The sequence below is a fragment of the Oncorhynchus kisutch genome, unplaced genomic scaffold, assembly GCF_002021735.2.
Source record: "Oncorhynchus kisutch isolate 150728-3 unplaced genomic scaffold, Okis_V2 Okis05a-Okis16b_hom, whole genome shotgun sequence".
NCBI classification, from domain to species: Eukaryota; Metazoa; Chordata; class Actinopteri; order Salmoniformes; family Salmonidae; genus Oncorhynchus; species Oncorhynchus kisutch.
Window position 1 is genome coordinate 5262720 of NW_022261982.1, and position 27098 is coordinate 5289817.

Genomic DNA, 27098 nt, shown 5'->3' on the forward strand with positions numbered 1-27098 from the left:
ACCCTTCCAGAAACCACCGCCAAACTGACAACATCACACTCGTTGACCTTTTCCATTTGCACGACTGGCTCTTCATCCATTCCCTTTCAGATTCATAAATGGAGATTTGGAAATAATGTCTTCATCTCTTGAGCTACGCACTTTTACTTTCATCTAACTAATCTAACTGTCATGTCATGTCAAAATTCACTTAATATGTGAATAAATGACATAGATGGAGGAAGAGTGTGCAATCATCTTATTCAGTAGCTCTTTAGCCCCTGAATTCTCCTGTATATGTGGTTGACTGGCTGAAGGGCTGAGGCTGATATCCCAGGGCTACAGGGCGAGGGAGTGGTAAGCCTCTCTCAGGCCAGGGAGAGATACTCCGAGCTGGGATATAATGACCGGCTACTTCCCTGGCCCATGGTTCCTTCACTGGTCCCTCCACTAATACAATTTAACGCTAGATCAGATGAGTCATTTCATTCCCATGCCATTTGTTGACGGAAGGATCCTCATCACACAGATTACTTGTCACCCATCACCCAGAGGGTTAAGCGCAATTCAGTTTACAACTCTCCTCAATTCAGGAAGTGATGCAACAATGGAGGGGAGGGACCACCAGGTATAGAACATATAATGGAAGAGCTTTTCTTCTCCCGTCAAGACACTCTTGACTGAGTGACACGGACAGGAACTTCATATCAGGAAGTGATGCAACAATGGAGGGGAGGGACCACCAGGTATAGAACATATAATGGAAGAGCTTTTCTTCTCCCGTCAAGACACTCTTGACTGAGTGACACGGACAGGAACTTCATATCAGGAAGTGATGCAACAATGGAGGGGAGGGACCACCAGGTATAGAACATATCATGGAAGAGCTTTTCTTCTCCTGTCAAGACACTCTTGACTGAGTGACACGGACAGGAACTTCATATCAGGAAGTTAGTAAGTTAGATTTCAAGTGCGATGAACCGGGTTCATTCTGCATTTCGTAGAGTCATTTATTAATAGTTGATTGGCAGGATAGCCTAGTGGTTAGAGCGTTGGACTAGTACCCGGAAGGTTGCAAGTTCAAACCCCCCGAGCTGACAAGGTATAAATCTGTCGTTCTGCCCCTGAACAGGCAGTTAACCCACTGTTTCTAGGCCGTCATTGAAAATAAGAATTTGTTCTTTACTGACTTGCCTAGTAAAATAAAGGTTAAAAAAAATATATATATATATATATCTGACATGTAGTTCTGAAGATAATAGAGAAGTAAATTTTTCAGTAGTAGATTGAAATTCACTGACTATCTGTGATGACTATTCACAGACTATCTACTGTCTATGTGATGACTATTCACAGACTATCTACTGTCTATGTGATGACTATTCAATAACTATCTACTGGCTATGTGATGACTATTCACAGACTATCTACTGTCTATGTGATGACTATTCACAGACTATCTACTGACTATGTAATGACTATTCACAGACTATCTACTGACTATGTGATGACTATTCACAGACTATCTACTGACTATGTAATGACTATTCACAGACTATCTACTGACTATGTGATGACTATTCACAGACTATCTACTGACTATGTGATGACTATTCACAGACTATCTACTGACTATGTGATGACTATTCACAGACTATCTACTGGCTATGTGATGACTATTCAATAACTATCTACTGACTATGTGATGACTATTCAATAACTATCTACTGGCTATGTGATGACTATTCACAGACTATCTACTGACTATGTGATGACTATTCACAGACTATCTACTGGCTATGTGATGACTATTCAATAACTATCTACTGACTATGTGATGACTATTCAATAACTATCTACTGGCTATGTGATGACTATTCACAGACTATCTACTGACTATGTGATGACTATTCACAGACTATCTACTGGCTATGTGATGACTATTCAATAACTATCTACTGACTATGTGATGACTATTCAATAACTATCTACTGGCTATGTGATGACTATTCACAGACTGTCTACTGGCTATGTGATGACTATTCAATAACTATCTACTGGCTATGTGATGACTATTCACAGACTATCTACTGACTATGTGATGACTATTCAATAACTATCTACTGACTATGTGATGACTATTCACAGACTATCTACTGACTATGTGTTGACTATTCACAGACTATCTACTGGCTATGTGATGACTATTCAATAACTATCTACTGGCTATGTGATGACTATTCAATAACTATCTACTGGCTATGTGATGACTATTCACAGACTAGTGATGACTATTCACTGACTAGTGATGACTATTCAATAACTATCTACTGACTATGTGATGACTATTCAATAACTATCTACTGGCTATGTGATGACTATTCACAGACTATCTACTGACTATGTGATGACTATTCAATAACTATCTACTGACTATGTGATGACTATTCACAGACTATCTACTGACTATGTGTTGACTATTCACAGACTATCTACTGGCTATGTGATGACTATTCAATAACTATCTACTGGCTATGTGATGACTATTCAATAACTATCTACTGGCTATGTGATGACTATTCACAGACTAGTGATGACTATTCACTGACTAGTGATGACTATTCAATAACTATCTACTGACTATGTGATGACTATTCAATAACTATCTACTGACTATGTGATGACTATTCACAGACTATCTACTGGCTATGTGATGACTATTCAGTAACTATCTACTGACTATGTGATGACTATTCAATAACTATCTACTGGCTATGTGATGACTATTCACTGACTAGTGATGACTATTCAATAACTATCTACTGACTATGTGATGACTATTCACTGACTAGTGATGACTATTCAATAACTATCTACTGGCTATGTGATGACTATTCACAGACTATCTACTGTCTATGTGATGACTATTCACAGACTATCTACTGGCTATGTGATGACTATTCACAGACTATCTACTGACTATGTGATGACTATTCACAGACTATCTACTGACTATGTGATGACTATTCACAGACTATCTACTGTCTATGTGATGACTATTCACAGACTATCTACTGGCTATGTGATGACTATTCACAGACTATCTACTGTCTATGTGATGACTATTCAATAACTATCTACTGACTATGTAATGACTATTCAATAACTATCTACTGGCTATGTGATGACTATTCACAGACTATCTACTGACTATGTGATGACTATTCACAGACTATCTACTGACTATGTGATGACTATTCAATAACTATCTACTGACTATGTGATGACTATTCACAGACTATCTACTGGCTATGTGATGACTATTCACAGACTATCTACTGACTATGTGATGACTATTCACAGACTATCTACTGGCTATGTGATGACTATTCACAGACTATCTACTGACTATGTGATGACTATTCACAGACTATCTACTGGCTATGTGATGACTATTCAATAACTATCTACTGACTATGTGATGACTATTCAATAACTATCTACTGGCTATGTGATGACTATTCACAGACTGTCTACTGGCTATGTGATGACTATTCAATAACTATCTACTGGCTATGTGATGACTATTCACAGACTATCTACTGACTATGTGATGACTATTCAATAACTATCTACTGACTATGTGATGACTATTCACAGACTATCTACTGACTATGTGATGACTATTCACAGACTATCTACTGGCTATGTGATGACTATTCAATAACTATCTACTGGCTATGTGATGACTATTCAATAACTATCTACTGGCTATGTGATGACTATTCAATAACTATCTACTGGCTATGTGATGACTATTCAATAACTATCTACTGGCTATGTGATGACTATTCACAGACTAGTGATGACTATTCACTGACTAGTGATGACTATTCAATAACTATCTACTGACTATGTGATGACTATTCAATAACTATCTACTGACTATGTGATGACTATTCACTGACTAGTGATGACTATTCAATAACTATCTACTGACTATGTGATGACTATTCACTGACTAGTGATGACTATTCAATAACTATCTACTGACCTAGTGATGACTATTCAATAACTATCTACTGACTATGTGATGACTATTCACTGACTAGTGATGACTATTCAATAACTATCTACTGGCTATGTGATGACTATTCACAGACTATCTACTGTCTATGTGATGACTATTCACAGACTATCTACTGGCTATGTGATGACTATTCACAGACTATCTACTGACTATGTGATGACTATTCACAGACTATCTACTGACTATGTGATGACTATTCACAGACTATCTACTGTCTATGTGATGACTATTCACAGACTATCTACTGGCTATGTGATGACTATTCACAGACTATCTACTGTCTATGTGATGACTATTCAATAACTATCTACTGACTATGTAATGACTATTCAATAACTATCTACTGGCTATGTGATGACTATTCACAGACTATCTACTGACTATGTGATGACTATTCAATAACTATCTACTGACTATGTGATGACTATTCACAGACTATCTACTGGCTATGTGATGACTATTCACAGACTATCTACTGACTATGTGATGACTATTCACAGACTATCTACTGGCTATGTGATGACTATTCACAGACTATCTACTGACTATGTGATGACTATTCACAGACTATCTACTGGCTATGTGATGACTATTCAATAACTATCTACTGACTATGTGATGACTATTCAATAACTATCTACTGGCTATGTGATGACTATTCACAGACTGTCTACTGGCTATGTGATGACTATTCAATAACTATCTACTGGCTATGTGATGACTATTCACAGACTATCTACTGACTATGTGATGACTATTCAATAACTATCTACTGACTATGTGATGACTATTCACAGACTATCTACTGACTATGTGATGACTATTCACAGACTATCTACTGGCTATGTGATGACTATTCAATAACTATCTACTGGCTATGTGATGACTATTCAATAACTATCTACTGGCTATGTGATGACTATTCAATAACTATCTACTGGCTATGTGATGACTATTCACAGACTATCTACTGACTATGTGATGACTATTCACAGACTATCTACTGACTATGTGATGACTATTCAATAACTATCTACTGACTATGTGATGACTATTCACAGACTATCTACTGGCTATGTGATGACTATTCACAGACTATCTACTGACTATGTGATGACTATTCACAGACTATCTACTGGCTATGTGATGACTATTCACAGACTATCTACTGACTATGTGATGACTATTCACAGACTATCTACTGGCTATGTGATGACTATTCAATAACTATCTACTGACTATGTGATGACTATTCAATAACTATCTACTGGCTATGTGATGACTATTCACAGACTGTCTACTGGCTATGTGATGACTATTCAATAACTATCTACTGGCTATGTGATGACTATTCACAGACTATCTACTGACTATGTGATGACTATTCAATAACTATCTACTGACTATGTGATGACTATTCACAGACTATCTACTGACTATGTGATGACTATTCACAGACTATCTACTGGCTATGTGATGACTATTCAATAACTATCTACTGGCTATGTGATGACTATTCAATAACTATCTACTGGCTATGTGATGACTATTCAATAACTATCTACTGGCTATGTGATGACTATTCACAGACTAGTGATGACTATTCACTGACTAGTGATGACTATTCAATAACTATCTACTGACTATGTGATGACTATTCAATAACTATCTACTGACTATGTGATGACTATTCACTGACTAGTGATGACTATTCAATAACTATCTACTGACTATGTGATGACTATTCACTGACTAGTGATGACTATTCAATAACTATCTACTGACTATGTGATGACTATTCAATAACTATCTACTGACTAGTGATGACTATTCACTGACTAGTGATGACTATTCAATAACTATCTACTGACTATGTGATGACTATTCAATAACTATCTACTGGCTATGTGATGACTATTCACAGACTATCTACTGGCTATGTGATGACTATTCACAGACTATCTACTGACTATGTGATGACTATTCACAGACTATCTACTGACTATGTGATGACTATTCACAGACTATCTACTGGCTATGTGATGACTATTCACAGACTATCTACTGACTATGTGATGACTATTCACAGACTATCTACTGGCTATGTGATGACTATTCAATAACTATCTACTGACTATGTGATGACTATTCAATAACTATCTACTGGCTATGTGATGACTATTCACAGACTGTCTACTGGCTATGTGATGACTATTCAATAACTATCTACTGGCTATGTGATGACTATTCAATAACTATCTACTGACTATGTGATGACTATTCACAGACTATCTACTGACTATGTGATGACTATTCACAGACTATCTACTGGCTATGTGATGACTATTCAATAACTATCTACTGGCTATGTGATGACTATTCACAGACTAGTGATGACTATTCACTGACTAGTGATGACTATTCAATAACTATCTACTGACTATGTGATGACTATTCAATAACTATCTACTGGCTATGTGATGACTATTCACTGACTAGTGATGACTATTCAATAACTATCTACTGACTATGTGATGACTATTCACTGACTAGTGATGACTATTCAATAACTATCTACTGACTATGTGATGACTATTCAATAACTATCTACTGACTAGTAATGACTATTCACTGACTAGTGATGACTATTCAATAACTATCTACTGACTATGTGATGACTATTCAATAACTATCTACTGGCTATGTGATGACTATTCACAGACTATCTACTGGCTATGTGATGACTATTCAATAACTAACTTCTGACTATGTGATGACTATTCAATAACTATCTACTGGCTATGTGATGACTATTCACTGACTAGTGATGACTATTCAATAACTATCTACTGACTATGTGATGACTATTCACAGACTATCTACTGGCTATGTGATGACTATTCAATAACTATCTACTGACTATGTAATGACTATTCAATAACTATCTACTGGCTATGTATTTACTATTTACCAACTATCGCCTGACTACCCAATAGTTATCCACAGACTATTCACTGACTATAAACTAGCTATTCACTGACTATAAACTAGCTATTCACTGACTATAGACTGACTATCCACCAACTAACAACTGACTATAAACTAACTATAAACTGACTATAAACGGACTATAAACGGACTATAAACTGACTATAAACTGACTATAAACTGAATATCCACTGACTATAAACTGACTATAAACTGACTATAAACTGACTATAAACTTACTATAAACTGATTATAAACTGACTATAAACGGACTATAAACTGACTATAAACTGAATATCCAAGTGCGGCTTGGTTGCGTTGTGTTTTGGAGGACGCACAGCCCTCGACCTTCGCCTCTCCCGAGTCAGTACGGGAGTTGCAGCGATGAGACAAGACTGTAACTACCAATTGCATATCACAAAATTGGGGAGAAGCACTGCTTCTTGACAAGCCAGCCACACCAATGTGTTGGAGGAAACACCCTGCACCTGGCGACCATGTCAGCGTGCACTGCGCCCGGCCACAGGAGTCGCTAGAGCGTGATGGGACAAGGACATCCCTGCCGACCAAACTCTCCTCTAACCCGGACGACGCTGGGCCAATTGTGTGCCTCCCCATGGGTCTCCCGGTCGCAGACGGCTGTGACAGAGCCTGGGCTCGAACCAGGATCTCTAGTGGCACAGCTACTTGGACCACGGCACCACTCTGTATATATATAAAAACAAAGCCAGAAAGCCAAATGAAGGGTTCATCTTTGAAATATGGATGAGCATAAAGTGGGCATGAGCTGAGGTGCATGACATCTCCCAAGACTGTTTCTTCACCCTTGAATGACTACAGAACATAGTGAAGATGAGCTCCAGTTCTCTCATCTATACCTTGTTTAGAGAATATCAACTCTTTATAGTAGGATTTCACAACTTCTTTTAGCCGAACCATTAATACAAATATAAGTGATGTTTGGATAAATCCCTGTTGCTAAGCGTTCTCCTCTCTTCTCTCTCCAGGAGCCTATGGAGTGGTTCTGAAGTGCAGGCACAAGGTAAGACCATGACGGCATCAGTGTCACACAGTTGATTCTTCAGGAAGTCTTATGTGAAATGCACAGTAACATTTTACTCTTCATCCTTAAGGTATACATGCTTATAACAGGTTCTCTTCATCCTTAAGGTATACATGCTTATAACAGGTTCTCTTCAGCCTTAAGGTATAAATGCTTATAACAGGTTCTCTTCATCCTTAAGGTATACATGCTTATACCAGGTTCTCTTCAGCCTTAAGGTATACATGCTTATAACAGGTTCTCTTCATCCTTAAGGTATACATGCTTATAACAGGTTCTCTTCATCCTTAAGGTATACATGCTCATAACAGGTTCTCTTCATCCTTAAAGGTGCAATATGCTGAAACCTGCTTTCCTGGTTGCTAAAATTCGAATTGTTTGCCTAATTTCAGTTTATGTGACAAAACAAGCAATTATAGTTTAGAGAATCATTGTACCATCTAAAGCGCTGTGAAATATCTTTTCCATAACTAAAAATATAGTATTTTCAGCTGTTTGAAGCTGGGGCAATTTGTATTATTATTATAATTGTTATTATTATTATAATTGTTATTATTATTATAAGAGGGGAAAGAAGTGCCATCTGAGGAGTAAAGTATTCACATAAACTATTTACAACTGGAATCAATTCTGCCCTTATCAACAACAAACCACACTATTCCTGTCCAAATAGAACATGCCTTCATTTGATCACCCTGTTGCAGGATTACTGTCCTGGGAATGTAAAACTTATAGTGTAATTGAGGTTTAAAAAAGGCTTCTGAAGTTTGTAATTTCCACTTTTAAATGTCAGACTTGATTTTCCCTTACAAAAAAAATGTATCAACCCCTACAAAAATGTAAATGAATTTTAATCCAGATAATTTCCTGTTGCTGCAGGTTTATATTCCTGATGTAGCAAACTGGCTCAAATTGAAATCCTACATCTGTAGCCTACCATGACTATATCCAATCCTACTTGTTGCCACTATCATGTGTCCCAGTGGTTTGCAAACTTTTTGACCCGCAACCCCCAAAATGGTGTGGTACAAAACTTGCGACCCCGCGCGCACACACATGCACGTGTGGAAACATGTGAACATGCGCGCACACACATGCACGTGTGGAAACATGTGAACATGCGCGCACACACATGCACGTGTGGAAACATGTGAATCAACTACAATCGCTGCGCAAATGTAGCCTGTCATTACAGACTTAATAGGTGATGCATTTTCAAAATGCAAGACGGGCTACAGAAACAAACTGCATCCTGTACCTGCATTTGGGGCTGAAAGTCATTCATGTTAGCAGCAAATATCAACTAGGGCTGTATCATGTATATCATGTCACTTCTCTAGAGTCTAGAGCAGAATCAACTAGGGATATATCATGTCACTTCTCTAGAGTCTAGAGCAGAATCAACTAGGGAGATATCATGTCACTTCTCTAGAGTCTAGAGCAGAATCAACTAGGGATATATCATGTCACTTCTCTAGAGTCTAGAGCAGAATCAACTAGGGAGATATCATGTCACTTCTCTAGAGTCTAGAGCAGAATCAACTAGGGATATATCATGTCACTTCTCTAGAGTCCAGAGGTAGCTAAATCATTCAGCCTACTTGTAGTGGAGGTTGCAGGATCAGATGGAAAGCATATTCTGTCTGCACCACTTTGAATGGCAGCCTGCTTGCTGTTCTTCCTCACAATTAGGCATCTTCGTTCTGTAATATTGAAGACAGTGCGATGTTACAGCTATATTTAGACATCTAGCCAGAAGCAACCCAAACTGGGCCTATCTGATCTATGACCATGATCAATAAAATCACCAGGTAGACTATTGTTCTGGCAAAGATGAGTCACTCTTTTATATGATAGACTCAGTCCTAGTCTATTTTTGCCGAGTAAAACTGGAGGAAATTAAACAAAATATTGGTCACTACCCACTAGGTACAGTTTAAGGTCTAAAATAAAACAATTTATTAAATAGTTGTTTTTTCTCATCAATCTACCCACAGTACCTCATAATGACAATGCAAATACAGATTTTTAGACATTTTTGCAAATGTATTAAAAATAAAAAACGGAAATATCACATTTTCATAAGTATTCAGACCCTTTACTCTTTGGCAGTGATTACAGCCTTGAGTCTTCTTGGATATGACGCTACAAGCTTGGCACACCTGTCCTTGGGGAGATTCTCCCATTCTTCTCTGCAGATCCTCTCAAGCTCTGTCAGGGTGGTTTGAGAGCGTCGCTGCACAGCTATTTTCAGGTCTCTCCAGAGATGTTGCATCAGGTTCAAGTCTGGGCTCTGGCTAGGCCAATCAAGGACATTCAGAGACTTCTCCCTAAGCCACTCCTGCGTTGTCTTGGCTGTGTGCTGAGGGTTGTTGTCCTGTTGGAAGGTGAACCTTCGACCGTATGAGGTCCTGAGCGCTCCTGAGCAGGTTTTCATGAAGGATCTCTCTGTACATTGCTCCGTTCATCTTTCCCTCGATCCTGACTAGTCTCCCAGTCCCTGCCGCTGAAAAACATCCCCACAGCTTGATGCTGCCTCCACCATACTTAACCATAGGGATGGTAATGGCCAGGTGATGAGCGGTGTCTGGTTTCCTCCACACATGACGCTTGGCATTCAGGGCAAAGAGTTCAATCTTGGTTTCATCAGACCATAAAATCTTGTTTCTCATGGTCTGAGAGTCCTTTAGGTGCCTTTTGCCAGACTCCAAGCGGGTTGTCACATGCTTTTACTGAGTGGCTTCCATCTGGTCACTCTACCATAAAGACCTGATTGGTGGAGTGCTGCAGAGATGGTTGTCCTTCTGGAAGGTTCTCCCATCTCCACAGAGGAACTCTGGAGCTCTGTCAGAGTGACCATCGGGTTCTTGGCCACCTTCCTGACCAAGGCCCTTCTCCCCCAATTGCTGGGCGTTGTTTGGCAGGGCGGCCAGCTCTAGGAAAAGTTTTGGTGGTTCCAAACTTCTTCCATTTAAGAATGATGGAGGCCATTGGGTTCTTGGGGATCTTCAATGCTTCCCCAGATCTGTGCCTCTACACGATCCTGTCTCGGAGCTCTACAGACAATTCCTTTGACCTCATGGCTTGGTTTTTGCTCTGACATGCACTGTCAACAGTGCAGTGTGTGCGTTTCCAAATCATGTCCAATCAATTGAATTTACCACAGGTGGACTCCAATCAAGTTGTAGAAACATCTCAAGGATGATCAATGGAAACCGGAAGCACCTGAGCTCAATTTCGAGTCTCATAGCAAAGGGTCTGAATACTTGTGTAAATAAGGTATTTCAGTTTTTATGTTTTATACATTTGTATAAATATATATATATATTTTTTTTTAAGTAAAAAAATCTGCTTTGTCATTATGGAGTATTGTGTATAGATTGTTGAGGATTTTTTTTTTTTTTTTAAATGTAATCCATTTTAAGTGAAGGGGTCTGAATACTGTCTGAATGCACTGTGTGCCCGTTACAGTATGTGGGATCTGATGAAAGGACGTCATGTTTTTAAACGAGATTAAACCTGCAGAGATCCATAGACAGGCAGAATTTGATACTCAGGGCTGATCTATTTCTTTGATGGAATGTGTGGTGTGCAATAAGTACACTTTTGGTCATTGTATTCATGGGGACATATTTTGATGTGATACGTGTTCTCCCTGAATGGTTACCCATGAAATGTCATTTCACCAGTGTTGGTTACACCTGATGATTAGGCCCTAACATAAAGCCCTGTGTAGTTTGGAACAATAGGATCAACTTACTGATTCACTACATGGAAATCATGTTGTACAAATCTTCTAGTTTATTGATAGTTGTCCTGGGCACAGCAACATAACCTTCTAGGTTATTGATAGTTGTCTTGGGCAGAGCAGAGCAACATAACCTTCTAGTTTATTGATAGTTGTCCTGGGCACAGCAACATAACCTTCTAGGTTATTGATAGTTGTCTTGGGCAGAGCAGAGCAACATAACCTTCTAGTTTATTGATAGTTGTCTTGGGCACAGCAACATAACCTTCTAGTTTATTGATAGTTGTCTTGGGCACAGCAACATAACCTTCTAGTTTATTGATAGTTGTCTTGGGCACAGCAACATAACCTTCTAGTGTATTGATAGTTGTCTTGGGCAGGGCAGAGCAACAGAAACGTGTAGTGTATTGATGTGGTCCTGGGCAGGGCAGAGCAACAGAAATGTGTAGTGTATTGATGTGGTCCTGTGCAGGGCAGAACAACAGAAACGTGTAGTGTATTGATGTGGTCCTGGGCAGGGCAGAGCAACAGAAACGTGTCGTTTATTGATGTGGTCCCGGGCAGGGCAGAGCAACAGAACCTTCTAGTGTATTGATGTGGTCCTGGGCAGGGCAGAGCAACAGAACCAAGGTCAATCAGTAGCAGTGTTGGTAACGTGGACCTTTAACTGTTGACATCATCAACTCCGCATCATATTGATTAATGAGGCTACAGCCAAACCTGTATTGATCATCTCTTCGTTGGGCAGTTGATCCGGCCTGGGGGGAAACTATTTGGAGCAGGGGGAAAAGTTAATAGTGTATGTCCCAAATGGCACTCTATTCCGTATGTAGTGCACTACTTTTGACCAGGGCTCATAGGGATCTGGTCTAAAGTAGTGTACCAAATAGAGAATAGGGTGCCATTTTAGAAGCTAGCAATAGTTTAAGTAGGCAGACACCTCCATTCACAGGTTGGGAAATGATTTACTAATTGAATTAATTGAACTATTCAAGTCAGAATCATAATAAAATCATCATAATAATATATGGACTAATTTGCAAATGAGGCTAAATCATTTTTATGAAAAGTTCACTAAAGTTTCTCTGCAATATACAGGCCATGTCCCAGAAAATATTTTCCAGTCCAAGTTACCTCTTATCTCAATTATTGCCATTTTATGCTGATGTTCCCCAAAAGCCTCTCAGAAATCCTGTGATGGAGTGTCTTTTATTTGTATTTTTAGCCTGAAACCTTATTTAGTGGAAAGGGGTTTCCTGAATCCTGAAGAATATTTCATTTCTCTGCTCACTGTAATATGGTCTGAGTCTGAAATGGGACCCTATTCCCTACATAGTGTCCTACTTTTGACCAGACCCTATGCAGGACCTGGTCAAATGTACTGCACTATATAGGGAATAGGGTCCCATTTTGGATGCAACCTTGGTCAAAGCCAGCATGCAGAACAGCACCCACCTCAGTAGCTGAGTCTTTTAGTACATGTTTCAGATTAAACCTACCAGAATCACCTCAGTAGCTGAGTCTTTTAGTACATGTTTCAGATGAAACCTACCAGAATCACCTCGGTAGCTGAGTCTTTTAGTACATGTTTCAGATGAAACCTACCAGAATCACCTCAGTAGCTGAGTCTTTTAGTACATGTTTCAGATTAAACCTACCAGAATCACCTCAGTAGCTGAGTCTTTTAGTACATGTTTCAGATGAAACCTACCAGAATCACCTCGGTAGCTGAGTCTTTTAGTACATGTTTCAGATGAAACCTACCAGAATCACCTCAGTAGCTGAATCTTTTAGTACATGTTTCAGATGAAACCTACCAGAATCACCTCAGTAGCTGAGTCTTTTAGTACATGTTTCAGATTAAACCTACCAGAATCACCTCAGTAGCTGAGTCTTTTAGTGCATGTTTCAGATGAAACTTAACAGAAACACCTCAGTAGCTGAGTCTTTTAGTACATGTTTCAGATTAAATCTAATAGAATTTAATGCTTGGTGAGAATTGACCATTTGTCAAAAGAATGTTTGGGCTCTTGATTGACAGGCTGACCAACCAATCACCCACAGCCCTCCACTTCGGCTGCCTGATGGTTGAGATTGTCTTGATGAACGGGTATTTTACTTTGTTCAAGTTTGTTTACCATTCTCTCATTCTTCCTCTGGATGGAGAAACAGAGAGATGGGGGGTTGGCTCTCCTCTCTTCCCTGTGATTGTGTCATCTACATGTGTTGTTCCTGGCTGGTCTATTTTGAGACAGCAGAGAGAGACGGCATCTTTTCATTTGTCCTTTCTCTCCCAGACGTGTTTCTGTTTGCACAGATTGGCACAGCTGTGGACGCTTGTGCTTGTGCTCCAGCTCCCCCAAACAAACTCAACTGTGGGCTTTCGGCTCACAACTCATAGCAAACAGTTCCTTTCTTGTGTGGGGGCTGAAAATCAGAGTTGTAGAGTTGAACTAGCCGATGTTTCACCTCCCCATCCATTCTGAGGAAGACTGGGGCGGCAGGTAGGCTAGTGGTTAGAGCGTTGGGCCAGGAACCGTAAAGGTTGCTAGATTGATTCCCTGAGCTGACAAGGTAAAAAATCTGTTGTTCTGCTCCTGAACAAGGCAGTTAACCTGCTGTCATTGTAAGTAAGAATTTGTTCTAAACTGACTTGCCTAGTTAAATAAAAAATCAGTTTGGAGTGACTGCAGACACAACATGACTAATGTTATGCTTCACTTGCAAGTCACACGTTCTGAACAACAGCTAACTTAATATTTCCATTTCTGATCTTGTGAGGGGGTGTGGTTACTGGCTATCATTATGAAGAGAACTGTAGGGGGTGTGGTTACTGGCTGTCCTTATCAAGAGAACTGTAGGGGGTGTGGTTACTGGCTGTCCTTATGAAGAGAACTGTAGGGGGTGTGGTTACTGGCTGTCCTTATGAAGAGAACTGTAGGGGTGTGGTTACTGGCTGTCCTTATGAAGAGAACTGTAGGGGGTGTGGTTACTGGCTGTCCTTATGAAGAGAACTGTAGGGGTGTGGTTACTGGCTGTCCTTATGAAGAGAACTGTAGGGGGTGTGGTTACTGGCTATCCTTATGAAGAGAACTGTAGGGGGTGTGGTTACTGGCTGTCCTTATGAAGAGAACTGTGGGGGATGTGGTTACTGTCTATCCTTATGAAGAGAACTGTAGGGGGTGTGGTTACTGGCTGTCCTTATGAAGAGAAATGTAGGGGGTGTGGTTACTGGCTGTCCTTATGAAGAGAACTGTAGGGGGTGTGGTTACTGGCTGTCCTTATCAAGAGAACTGTAGGGCGTGTGGTTACTGGCTATCCTTATGAAGAGAACTGTAGGGCGTGTGGTTACTGGCTATCCTTATGAAGAGAACTGTAGGGGGTGTGGTAACTGGCTATCCTTATGAAGAGAACTGTAAGGGGTGTGGTTACTGGCTGTCCTTATGAAGAGAACTGTACGGGGTGTGGTTACTGGCTGTCCTTATGAAGAGAACTGTAGGGGGTGTGGTTACTGGCTATCCTTATGAAGAGAACTGTAGGGGGTGTGGTTACTGGCTAGTGTCCTTATGAAGAGAACTGTAGAACGTGGAGTTACTGGCTAGTGTCCTTATGAAGAGAACTGTAGGAGGTGGAGTTACTGGCTAGTGTCCTTATGAAGAGAACTGTAGGAGGTGGAGTTACTGGCTAGTGTCCTTATGAAGACAACTGTAGGAGGTGGAGTTACTGGCTAGTGTCCTTATGAAGAGAACTGTAGGAGGTGGAGTTACTGGCTAGTGTCCTTATGAAGAGAACTGTAGGAGGTGGAGTTACTGGCTAGTGTCCTTATGAAGAGAACTGTAGGAGGTGTGGTTACTGGCTAGTGTCCTTATGAAGAGAACTGTAGGAGGTGGAGTTACTGGCTAGTGTCCTTATGAAGAGAACTGTAGGAGGTGGAGTTACTGGCTAGTGTCCTTATGAAGAGAACTGTAGGAGGTGTGGTTACTGGCTAGTGTCCTTATGAAGAGAACTGTAGGAGGTGTGGTTACTGGCTAGTGTCCTTATGAAGAGAACTGTAGGAGGTGGAGTTTGTGGTTAGTGTCCTTATGAAGAGAACTGTAGGAGGTGGAGTAACTGGCTAGTGTCCTTATGAAGAGAACTGTAGGAGGTGGAATTACTGGCTAGTGTCCTTATGAAGAGAACTGTAGGAGGTGGAGTTCGTGGCTAGTGTCCTTATGAAGAGAACTTTAGGAGGTGGAGTTAGTACATTACCAGGCATGACTGATGTGAAGCTTCACTTGTCTGCAGTATCTACCGTAGTCTAATAGTGCCTGTGTTATCCTGTAGTGTAGTAGTGTAGTCTAATAGTCCCTGTGTTATCCTGTAGTGCAGTAGTGTAGTCTATTAGTCCCTGTGTTATCCTGTAGTGTAGTCTAATAGTCCCTGTGTTATCCTGTAGTGTAGTCTAATAGTCCCTGTGTTATCCTGTAGTGTAGTAGTGTAGTCTAATAGTCCCTGTGTTATCCTGTAGTGTAGTAGTGTAGTCTAATAGTCCCTGTGTTATCCTGTAGTGTAGTAGTGTAGTCTAATAGTCCCTGTGTTATCCTGTAGTGTAGGAGTGTAGTCTAATAGTCCCTGTGTTATCCTGTAGTGTAGTAGTGTAGTCTAATAGTCCCTGTGTTATCCTGTAGTGTAGTAGTGTAGTCTAATAGTCCCTGTGTTATCCTGTAGTGTAGTAGTGTAGTCTAATAGTACCTGTGTTATCCTGTAGTGTAGTAGTGTAGTCTAATAGTCCCTGTGTTATCCTGTGGTGTAGTCTAATAGTCCCTGTGTTATCCTGTAGTGTAGTAGTGTAGTCTAATAGTCCTTGTGTTATCCTGTAGTGTAGTCTAATAGTCCCTGTGTTATCATTTAGTGTAGTAGTGTAGTCTAATAGTCCCTGTGTTATCCTGTAGTGTAGTAGTGTAGTGTAATAGTTCCTGTGTTATCCTGTAGTGTAGTAGTGTAGTCTAATAGTCCCTGTGTTATCCTGTAGTGTAGTAGTGTAGTCTAATAGTCCCTGTGTTATCCTGTAGTGTAGTAGTGTAGTCTAATAGTCCCTGTGTTATCCTGTAGTGTAGTAGTGCAGTCTAATAGTCCCTGTGTTATCCTGTAGTATAGTCTAATAGTCCCTGTGTTATCCTGTAGTGTAATAGTGTAGTCTAATAGTTACTGTGTTATCCTGTAGTGTAGTCTAATAGTCCCTGTGTTATCCTGTAGTGTAATAGTGTAGTCTAATAGTCCCTGTGTTATCCTGTAGTGTGGTAGTGTAGTCTAATAGTCCCTGTTATCCTGTAGTGTAGTAGTGTAGTCTAATAGTTCCTGTGTTATCCTGTAGTGTAGTAGTGTAGTCTATTAGTCCCTGTGTTATCCTGTTGTGTAGTAGTGTAGTCTAATAATCCCGGTGTTATCCTGTAGTGTAATGTGTAGTCTAATAGTCCCTGTGTTATCCTGTAGTGTGGTAGTGTCGTCTAATAGTCCCTGTGTTATCCTGTAGTGTAGTAGTGTAGTCTAATAGTTAATGTGTTATCCTGTAGTGTAATGTGTAGTCTAATAGTCCCTGTGTTATCCTGTAGTGTAGTAGTGTAGTCTAATAGTCCCTGTGTTATCCTGTAGTGTAGTAGTGTAGTCTAATAGTCCCTGTGTTATCCTGTAGTGCAGTAGTGTAGTCTAATAGTCCCTGTGTTATCCTGTAGTGTAGTCTAATAGTCCCTGTGTTATCCTGTAGTGTAGTAGTGTAGTCTAATAGTCCCTGTGTTATCCTGTAGTGCAGTAGTGTAGTCTAATAGTCCCTGTGTTATCCTGTAGTGTAGTCTAATAGTCCCTGTGTTATCCTGTAGTGTAGTAGTGTAGTCTAATAGTCCCTGTGTTATCCTGTAGTGTAGTAGTGTAGTCTAATAGTCCCTGTGTTATCCTGTAGTGTAGGAGTGTAGTCCAATAGTCCCTGTGTTATCCTGTAGTGTAGTAGTGTAGTCTAATAGTCCCTGTGTTATCCTGTAGTGTAGTAGTGTAGTCTAATAGTCCCTGTGTTATCCTGTAGTGTAGTAGTGTAGTCTAATAGTACCTGTGTTATCCTGTAGTGTAGTAGTGTAGTCTAATAGTCCCTGTGTTATCCTGTGGTGTAGTCTAATAGTCCCTGTGTTATCCTGTAGTGTAGTAGTGTAGTCTAATAGTCCTTGTGTTATCCTGTAGTGTAGTCTAATAGTCCCTGTGTTATCCTGTAGTGTAGTAGTGTAGTCTAATAGTCCCTGTGTTATCCTGTAGTGTAGTAGTGTAGTCTAATAGTCCCTGTGTTATCCTGTAGTGTAGTAGTGTAGTCTAATAGTTAATGTGTTATCCTGTAGTGTAATGTGTAGTCTAATAGTCCCTGTGTTATCCTGTAGTGTAGTAGTGTAGTCTAATAGTCCATGTGTTATCCTGTAGTGTAGTAGTGTAGTCTAATAGTCCCTGTGTTATCCTGTAGTGTAGTAGTGTAGTCTAATAGTCCCTGTGTTATCCTGTAGTGCAGTAGTGTAGTCTAATAGTCCCTGTGTTATCCTGTAGTGTAGTCTAATAGTCCCTGTGTTATCCTGTAGTGTAGTAGTGTAGTCTAATAGTCCCTGTGTTATCCTGTAGTGTAGTAGTGTAGTCTAATAGTCCCTGTGTTATCCTGTAGTGTAGTAGTGTAGTCTAATAGTCCCTGTGTTATCCTGTAGTGTAGTAGTGTAGTCTAATAGTCCCTGTGTTATCCTGTAGTGTAGTAGTGTAGTCTAATAGTCCCTGTGTTATCCTGTAGTGTAGTAGTGTAGTCTAATAGTACCTGTGTTATCCTGTAGTGTAGTAGTGTAGTCTAATAGTCCCTGTGTTATCCTGTGGTGTAGTCTAATAGTCCCTGTGTTATCCTGTAGTGTAGTAGTGTAGTCTAATAGTCCTTGTGTTATCCTGTAGTGTAGTCTAATAGTCCCTGTGTTATCCTGTAGTGTAGTAGTGTAGTCTAATAGTCCCTGTGTTATCCTGTAGTGTAGTAGTGTAGTCTAATAGTCCCTGTGTTATCCTGTAGTGTAGTAGTGTAGTCTAATAGTTAATGTGTTATCCTGTAGTGTAATGTGTAGTCTAATAGTCCCTGTGTTATCCTGTAGTGTAGTAGTGTAGTCTAATAGTCCATGTGTTATCCTGTAGTGTAGTAGTGTAGTCTAATAGTCCCTGTGTTATCCTGTAGTGTAGTAGTGTAGTCTAATAGTCCCTGTGTTATCCTGTAGTGCAGTAGTGTAGTCTAATAGTCCCTGTGTTATCCTGTAGTGTAGTCTAATAGTCCCTGTGTTATCCTGTAGTGTAGTAGTGTAGTCTAATAGTCCCTGTGTTATCCTGTAGTGTAGGAGTGTAGTCTAATAGTCCCTGTGTTATCCTGTAGTGTAGTAGTGTAGTCTAATAGTCCCTGTGTTATCATGTAGTGTAGTAGTGTAGTCTAATAGTCCCTGTGTTATCCTGTAGTGTAGTAGTGTAGTCTAATAGTACCTGTGTAATCCTGTAGTGTAGTAGTGTAGTCTAATAGTCCCTGTGTTATCCTGTAGTGTAGTAGTGTAGTCTAATAGTCCTTGTGTTATCCTGTAGTGTAGTCTAATAGTCCCTGTGTTATCATTTAGTGTAGTAGTGTAGTCTAATAGTCCCTGTGTTATCCTGTAGTGTAGTAGTGTAGTGTAATAGTTCCTGTGTTATCCTGTAGTGTAGTAGTGTAGTCTAATAGTCCCTGTGTTATCCTGTAGTGGAGTAGTGGAGTCTAATAGTCCCTGTGTTATCCTGTAGTATAGTCTAATAGTCCCTGTGTTATCCTGTAGTGTGGTAGTGTAGTCTAATAGTCCCTGTGTTATCCTGTAGTGTAGTCTAATAGTCCCTGTGTTATCCTGTAGTGTAGTAGTGTAGTCTAATAGTTCCGGTGTTATCCTGTAGTGTAGTAGTGTAGTCTATTAGTCCCTGTGTTATCCTGTTGTGTAGTAGTGTAGTCTAATAATCCCGGTGTTACCCTGTAGTGTAATGTGTAGTCTAATAGTCCCTGTGTTATCCTGTAGTGTAATAGTGTAGTCTAATAGTTACTGTGTTATCCTGTAGTGTAGTCTAATAGTCCCTGTGTTATCCTGTAGTGTAATAGTGTAGTCTAATAGTCCCTGTGTTATCCTGTAGTGTGGTAGTGTAGTCTAATAGTCCCTGTTATCCTGTAGTGTAGTAGTGTAGTCTAATAGTTCCTGTGTTATCCTGTAGTGTAGTAGTGTAGTCTATTAGTCCCTGTGTTATCCTGTTGTGTAGTAGTGTAGTCTAATAATCCCGGTGTTATCCTGTAGTGTAATGTGTAGTCTAATAGTCCCTGTGTTATCCTGTAGTGTGGTAGTGTCGTCTAATAGTCCCTGTGTTATCCTGTAGTGTAGTAGTGTAGTCTAATAGTTAATGTGTTATCCTGTAGTGTAATGTGTAGTCTAATAGTCCCTGTGTTATCCTGTAGTGTAGTAGTGTAGTCTAATAGTCCCTGTGTTATCCTGTAGTGTAGTAGTGTAGTCTAATAGTCCCTGTGTTATCCTGTAGTGCAGTAGTGTAGTCTAATAGTCCCTGTGTTATCCTGTAGTGTAGTCTAATAGTCCCTGTGTTATCCTGTAGTGTAGTAGTGTAGTCTAATAGTCCCTGTGTTATCCTGTAGTGCAGTAGTGTAGTCTAATAGTCCCTGTGTTATCCTGTAGTGTAGTCTAATAGTCCCTGTGTTATCCTGTAGTGTAGTAGTGTAGTCTAATAGTCCCTGTGTTATCCTGTAGTGTAGTAGTGTAGTCTAATAGTCCCTGTGTTATCCTGTAGTGTAGGAGTGTAGTCCAATAGTCCCTGTGTTATCCTGTAGTGTAGTAGTGTAGTCTAATAGTCCCTGTGTTATCCTGTAGTGTAGTAGTGTAGTCTAATAGTCCCTGTGTTATCCTGTAGTGTAGTAGTGTAGTCTAATAGTACCTGTGTTATCCTGTAGTGTAGTAGTGTAGTCTAATAGTCCCTGTGTTATCCTGTGGTGTAGTCTAATAGTCCCTGTGTTATCCTGTAGTGTAGTAGTGTAGTCTAATAGTCCTTGTGTTATCCTGTAGTGTAGTCTAATAGTCCCTGTGTTATCCTGTAGTGTAGTAGTGTAGTCTAATAGTCCCTGTGTTATCCTGTAGTGTAGTAGTGTAGTCTAATAGTCCCTGTGTTATCCTGTAGTGTAGTAGTGTAGTCTAATAGTTAATGTGTTATCCTGTAGTGTAATGTGTAGTCTAATAGTCCCTGTGTTATCCTGTAGTGTAGTAGTGTAGTCTAATAGTCCATGTGTTATCCTGTAGTGTAGTAGTGTAGTCTAATAGTCCCTGTGTTATCCTGTAGTGTAGTAGTGTAGTCTAATAGTCCCTGTGTTATCCTGTAGTGCAGTAGTGTAGTCTAATAGTCCCTGTGTTATCCTGTAGTGTAGTCTAATAGTCCCTGTGTTATCCTGTAGTGTAGTAGTGTAGTCTAATAGTCCCTGTGTTATCCTGTAGTGTAGTAGTGTAGTCTAATAGTCCCTGTGTTATCCTGTAGTGTAGTAGTGTAGTCTAATAGTCCCTGTGTTATCCTGTAGTGTAGTAGTGTAGTCTAATAGTCCCTGTGTTATCCTGTAGTGTAGTAGTGTAGTCTAATAGTCCCTGTGTTATCCTGTAGTGTAGTAGTGTAGTCTAATAGTACCTGTGTTATCCTGTAGTGTAGTAGTGTAGTCTAATAGTCCCTGTGTTATCCTGTGGTGTAGTCTAATAGTCCCTGTGTTATCCTGTAGTGTAGTAGTGTAGTCTAATAGTCCTTGTGTTATCCTGTAGTGTAGTCTAATAGTCCCTGTGTTATCCTGTAGTGTAGTAGTGTAGTCTAATAGTCCCTGTGTTATCCTGTAGTGTAGTAGTGTAGTCTAATAGTCCCTGTGTTATCCTGTAGTGTAGTAGTGTAGTCTAATAGTTAATGTGTTATCCTGTAGTGTAATGTGTAGTCTAATAGTCCCTGTGTTATCCTGTAGTGTAGTAGTGTAGTCTAATAGTCCATGTGTTATCCTGTAGTGTAGTAGTGTAGTCTAATAGTCCCTGTGTTATCCTGTAGTGTAGTAGTGTAGTCTAATAGTCCCTGTGTTATCCTGTAGTGCAGTAGTGTAGTCTAATAGTCCCTGTGTTATCCTGTAGTGTAGTCTAATAGTCCCTGTGTTATCCTGTAGTGTAGTAGTGTAGTCTAATAGTCCCTGTGTTATCCTGTAGTGTAGTAGTGTAGTCTAATAGTCCCTGTGTTATCCTGTAGTGTAGTAGTGTAGTCTAATAGTCCCTGTGTTATCCTGTAGTGTAGGAGTGTAGTCTAATAGTCCCTGTGTTATCCTGTAGTGTAGTAGTGTAGTCTAATAGTCCCTGTGTTATCATGTAGTGTAGTAGTGTAGTCTAATAGTCCCTGTGTTATCCTGTAGTGTAGTAGTGTAGTCTAATAGTACCTGTGTAATCCTGTAGTGTAGTAGTGTAGTCTAATAGTCCCTGTGTTATCCTGTAGTGTAGTAGTGTAGTCTAATAGTCCTTGTGTTATCCTGTAGTGTAGTCTAATAGTCCCTGTGTTATCATTTAGTGTAGTAGTGTAGTCTAATAGTCCCTGTGTTATCCTGTAGTGTAGTAGTGTAGTGTAATAGTTCCTGTGTTATCCTGTAGTGTAGTAGTGTAGTCTAATAGTCCCTGTGTTATCCTGTAGTGGAGTAGTGGAGTCTAATAGTCCCTGTGTTATCCTGTAGTATAGTCTAATAGTCCCTGTGTTATCCTGTAGTGTGGTAGTGTAGTCTAATAGTCCCTGTGTTATCCTGTAGTGTAGTCTAATAGTCCCTGTGTTATCCTGTAGTGTAGTAGTGTAGTCTAATAGTTCCGGTGTTATCCTGTAGTGTAGTAGTGTAGTCTATTAGTCCCTGTGTTATCCTGTTGTGTAGTAGTGTAGTCTAATAATCCCGGTGTTACCCTGTAGTGTAATGTGTAGTCTAATAGTCCCTGTGTTATCCTGTAGTGTAGTAGTGTAGTCTAATAGTTAATGTGTTATCCTGTAGTGTAATGTGTAGTCTAATAGTCCCTGTGTTATCCTGTAGTGTAGTCTAATAGTCCCTGTGTTATCCTGTAGTGTAGTAGTGTAGTGTAATAGTTCCTGTGTTATCCTGTAGTGTAGTAGTGTAGTCTAATAGTCCCTGTGTTATCCTGTAGTGTAGTAGTGTAGTCTAATAGTCCCTGTGTTATCCTGTAGTGTAGTAGTGTAGTCTAATAGTCCCTGTGTTATCCTGTAGTGTAGTAGTGCAGTCTAATAGTCCCTGTGTTATCCTCTAGTATAGTCTAATAGTCCCTGTGTTATCCTGTAGTGTAATAGTGTAGTCTAATAGTTACTGTGTTATCCTGTAGTGTAGTCTAATAGTCCCTGTGTTATCCTGTAGTGTAATAGTGTAGTCTAATAGTCCCTGTGTTATCCTGTAGTGTGGTAGTGTAGTCTAATAGTCCCTGTTATCCTGTAGTGTAGTAGTGTAGTCTAATAGTTCCTGTGTTATCCTGTAGTGTAGTAGTGTAGTCTATTAGTCCCTGTGTTATCCTGTTGTGTAGTAGTGTAGTCTAATAATCCCGGTGTTATCCTGTAGTGTAATGTGTAGTCTAATAGTCCCTGTGTTATCCTGTAGTGTGGTAGTGTCGTCTAATAGTCCCTGTGTTATCCTGTAGTGTAGTAGTGTAGTCTAATAGTTAATGTGTTATCCTGTAGTGTAATGTGTAGTCTAATAGTCCCTGTGTTATCCTGTAGTGTAGTAGTGTAGTCTAATAGTCCCTGTGTTATCCTGTAGTGTAGTAGTGTAGTCTAATAGTCCCTGTGTTATCCTGTAGTGCAGTAGTGTAGTCTAATAGTCCCTGTGTTATCCTGTAGTGTAGTCTAATAGTCCCTGTGTTATCCTGTAGTGTAGTAGTGTAGTCTAATAGTCCCTGTGTTATCCTGTAGTGCAGTAGTGTAGTCTAATAGTCCCTGTGTTATCCTGTAGTGTAGTCTAATAGTCCCTGTGTTATCCTGTAGTGTAGTAGTGTAGTCTAATAGTCCCTGTGTTATCCTGTAGTGTAGTAGTGTAGTCTAATAGTCCCTGTGTTATCCTGTAGTGTAGGAGTGTAGTCCAATAGTCCCTGTGTTATCCTGTAGTGTAGTAGTGTAGTCTAATAGTCCCTGTGTTATCCTGTAGTGCAGTAGTGTAGTCTAATAGTCCCTGTGTTATCCTGTAGTGTAGTCTAATAGTCCCTGTGTTATCCTGTAGTGTAGTAGTGTAGTCTAATAGTCCCTGTGTTATCCTGTAGTGCAGTAGTGTAGTCTAATAGTCCCTGTGTTATCCTGTAGTGTAGTCTAATAGTCCCTGTGTTATCCTGTAGTGTAGTAGTGTAGTCTAATAGTCCCTGTGTTATCCTGTAGTGCAGTAGTGTAGTCTAATAGTCCCTGTGTTATCCTGTAGTGTAGTCTAATAGTCCCTGTGTTATCCTGTAGTGTAGTAGTGTAGTCTAATAGTCCCTGTGTTATCCTGTAGTGTAGTAGTGTAGTCTAATAGTCCCTGTGTTATCCTGTAGTGTAGGAGTGTAGTCCAATAGTCCCTGTGTTATCCTGTAGTGTAGTAGTGTAGTCTAATAGTCCCTGTGTTATCCTGTAGTGTAGTAGTGTAGTCTAATAGTCCCTGTGTTATCCTGTAGTGTAGTAGTGTAGTCTAATAGTACCTGTGTTATCCTGTAGTGTAGTAGTGTAGTCTAATAGTCCCTGTGTTATCCTGTGGTGTAGTCTAATAGTCCCTGTGTTATCCTGTAGTGTAGTAGTGTAGTCTAATAGTCCTTGTGTTATCCTGTAGTGTAGTCTAATAGTCCCTGTGTTATCCTGTAGTGTAGTAGTGTAGTCTAATAGTCCCTGTGTTATCCTGTAGTGTAGTAGTGTAGTCTAATAGTCCCTGTGTTATCCTGTAGTGTAGTAGTGTAGTCTAATAGTTAATGTGTTATCCTGTAGTGTAATGTGTAGTCTAATAGTCCCTGTGTTATCCTGTAGTGTAGTAGTGTAGTCTAATAGTCCATGTGTTATCCTGTAGTGTAGTAGTGTAGTCTAATAGTCCCTGTGTTATCCTGTAGTGTAGTAGTGTAGTCTAATAGTCCCTGTGTTATCCTGTAGTGCAGTAGTGTAGTCTAATAGTCCCTGTGTTATCCTGTAGTGTAGTCTAATAGTCCCTGTGTTATCCTGTAGTGTAGTAGTGTAGTCTAATGGTCCCTGTGTTATCCTGTAGTGTAGTAGTGTAGTCTAATAGTCCCTGTGTTATCCTGTAGTGTAGTAGTGTAGTCTAATAGTCCCTGTGTTATCCTGTAGTGTAGTAGTGTAGTCTAATAGTCCCTGTGTTATCCTGTAGTGTAGTAGTGTAGTCTAATAGTCCCTGTGTTATCCTGTAGTGTAGTAGTGTAGTCTAATAGTACCTGTGTTATCCTGTAGTGTAGTAGTGTAGTCTAATAGTCCCTGTGTTATCCTGTGGTGTAGTCTAATAGTCCCTGTGTTATCCTGTAGTGTAGTAGTGTAGTCTAATAGTCCTTGTGTTATCCTGTAGTGTAGTCTAATAGTCCCTGTGTTATCCTGTAGTGTAGTAGTGTAGTCTAATAGTCCCTGTGTTATCCTGTAGTGTAGTAGTGTAGTCTAATAGTCCCTGTGTTATCCTGTAGTGTAGTAGTGTAGTCTAATAGTTAATGTGTTATCCTGTAGTGTAATGTGTAGTCTAATAGTCCCTGTGTTATCCTGTAGTGTAGTAGTGTAGTCTAATAGTCCATGTGTTATCCTGTAGTGTAGTAGTGTAGTCTAATAGTCCCTGTGTTATCCTGTAGTGTAGTAGTGTAGTCTAATAGTCCCTGTGTTATCCTGTAGTGCAGTAGTGTAGTCTAATAGTCCCTGTGTTATCCTGTAGTGTAGTCTAATAGTCCCTGTGTTATCCTGTAGTGTAGTAGTGTAGTCTAATAGTCCCTGTGTTATCCTGTAGTGTAGTAGTGTAGTCTAATAGTCCCTGTGTTATCCTGTAGTGTAGTAGTGTAGTCTAATAGTCCCTGTGTTATCCTGTAGTGTAGGAGTGTAGTCTAATAGTCCCTGTGTTATCCTGTAGTGTAGTAGTGTAGTCTAATAGTCCCTGTGTTATCATGTAGTGTAGTAGTGTAGTCTAATAGTCCCTGTGTTATCCTGTAGTGTAGTAGTGTAGTCTAATAGTACCTGTGTAATCCTGTAGTGTAGTAGTGTAGTCTAATAGTCCCTGTGTTATCCTGTAGTGTAGTAGTGTAGTCTAATAGTCCTTGTGTTATCCTGTAGTGTAGTCTAATAGTCCCTGTGTTATCATTTAGTGTAGTAGTGTAGTCTAATAGTCCCTGTGTTATCCTGTAGTGTAGTAGTGTAGTGTAATAGTTCCTGTGTTATCCTGTAGTGTAGTAGTGTAGTCTAATAGTCCCTGTGTTATCCTGTAGTGGAGTAGTGGAGTCTAATAGTCCCTGTGTTATCCTGTAGTATAGTCTAATAGTCCCTGTGTTATCCTGTAGTGTGGTAGTGTAGTCTAATAGTCCCTGTGTTATCCTGTAGTGTAGTCTAATAGTCCCTGTGTTATCCTGTAGTGTAGTAGTGTAGTCTAATAGTTCCGGTGTTATCCTGTAGTGTAGTAGTGTAGTCTAATAGTCCCTGTGTTATCCTGTTGTGTAGTAGTGTAGTCTAATAATCCCGGTGTTACCCTGTAGTGTAATGTGTAGTCTAATAGTCCCTGTGTTATCCTGTAGTGTAGTAGTGTAGTCTAATAGTTAATGTGTTATCCTGTAGTGTAATGTGTAGTCTAATAGTCCCTGTGTTATCCTGTAGTGTAGTCTAATAGTCCCTGTGTTATCCTGTAGTGTAGTAGTGTAGTGTAATAGTTCCTGTGTTATCCTGTAGTGTAGTAGTGTAGTCTAATAGTCCCTGTGTTATCCTGTAGTGTAGTAGTGTAGTCTAATAGTCCCTGTGTTATCCTGTAGTGTAGTAGTGTAGTCTAATAGTCCCTGTGTTATCCTGTAGTGTAGTAGTGCAGTCTAATAGTCCCTGTGTTATCCTGTAGTATAGTCTAATAGTCCCTGTGTTATCCTGTAGTGTAATAGTGTAGTCTAATAGTTACTGTGTTATCCTGTAGTGTAGTCTAATAGTCCCTGTGTTATCCTGTAGTG

General features: G+C 39.8%; 1 protein-coding gene across 11 annotated transcripts in view; it reads left to right on the forward strand.

The window, feature by feature from the left end:
- LOC109886927 (cyclin-dependent kinase-like 5) overlaps window positions 1–27098 on the forward strand; it is a 78661-nt gene that overhangs the window by 4422 nt on the left and 47141 nt on the right. For all 11 annotated transcript variants that reach the window (XM_031813443.1, XM_031813442.1, XM_031813451.1 and 8 more), the window contains one exon: window positions 8065–8099. In XM_031813443.1, the coding sequence (XP_031669303.1) occupies window positions 8065–8099 (35 nt within the window). The remainder of the gene's footprint in view (window positions 1–8064; window positions 8100–27098) is intronic.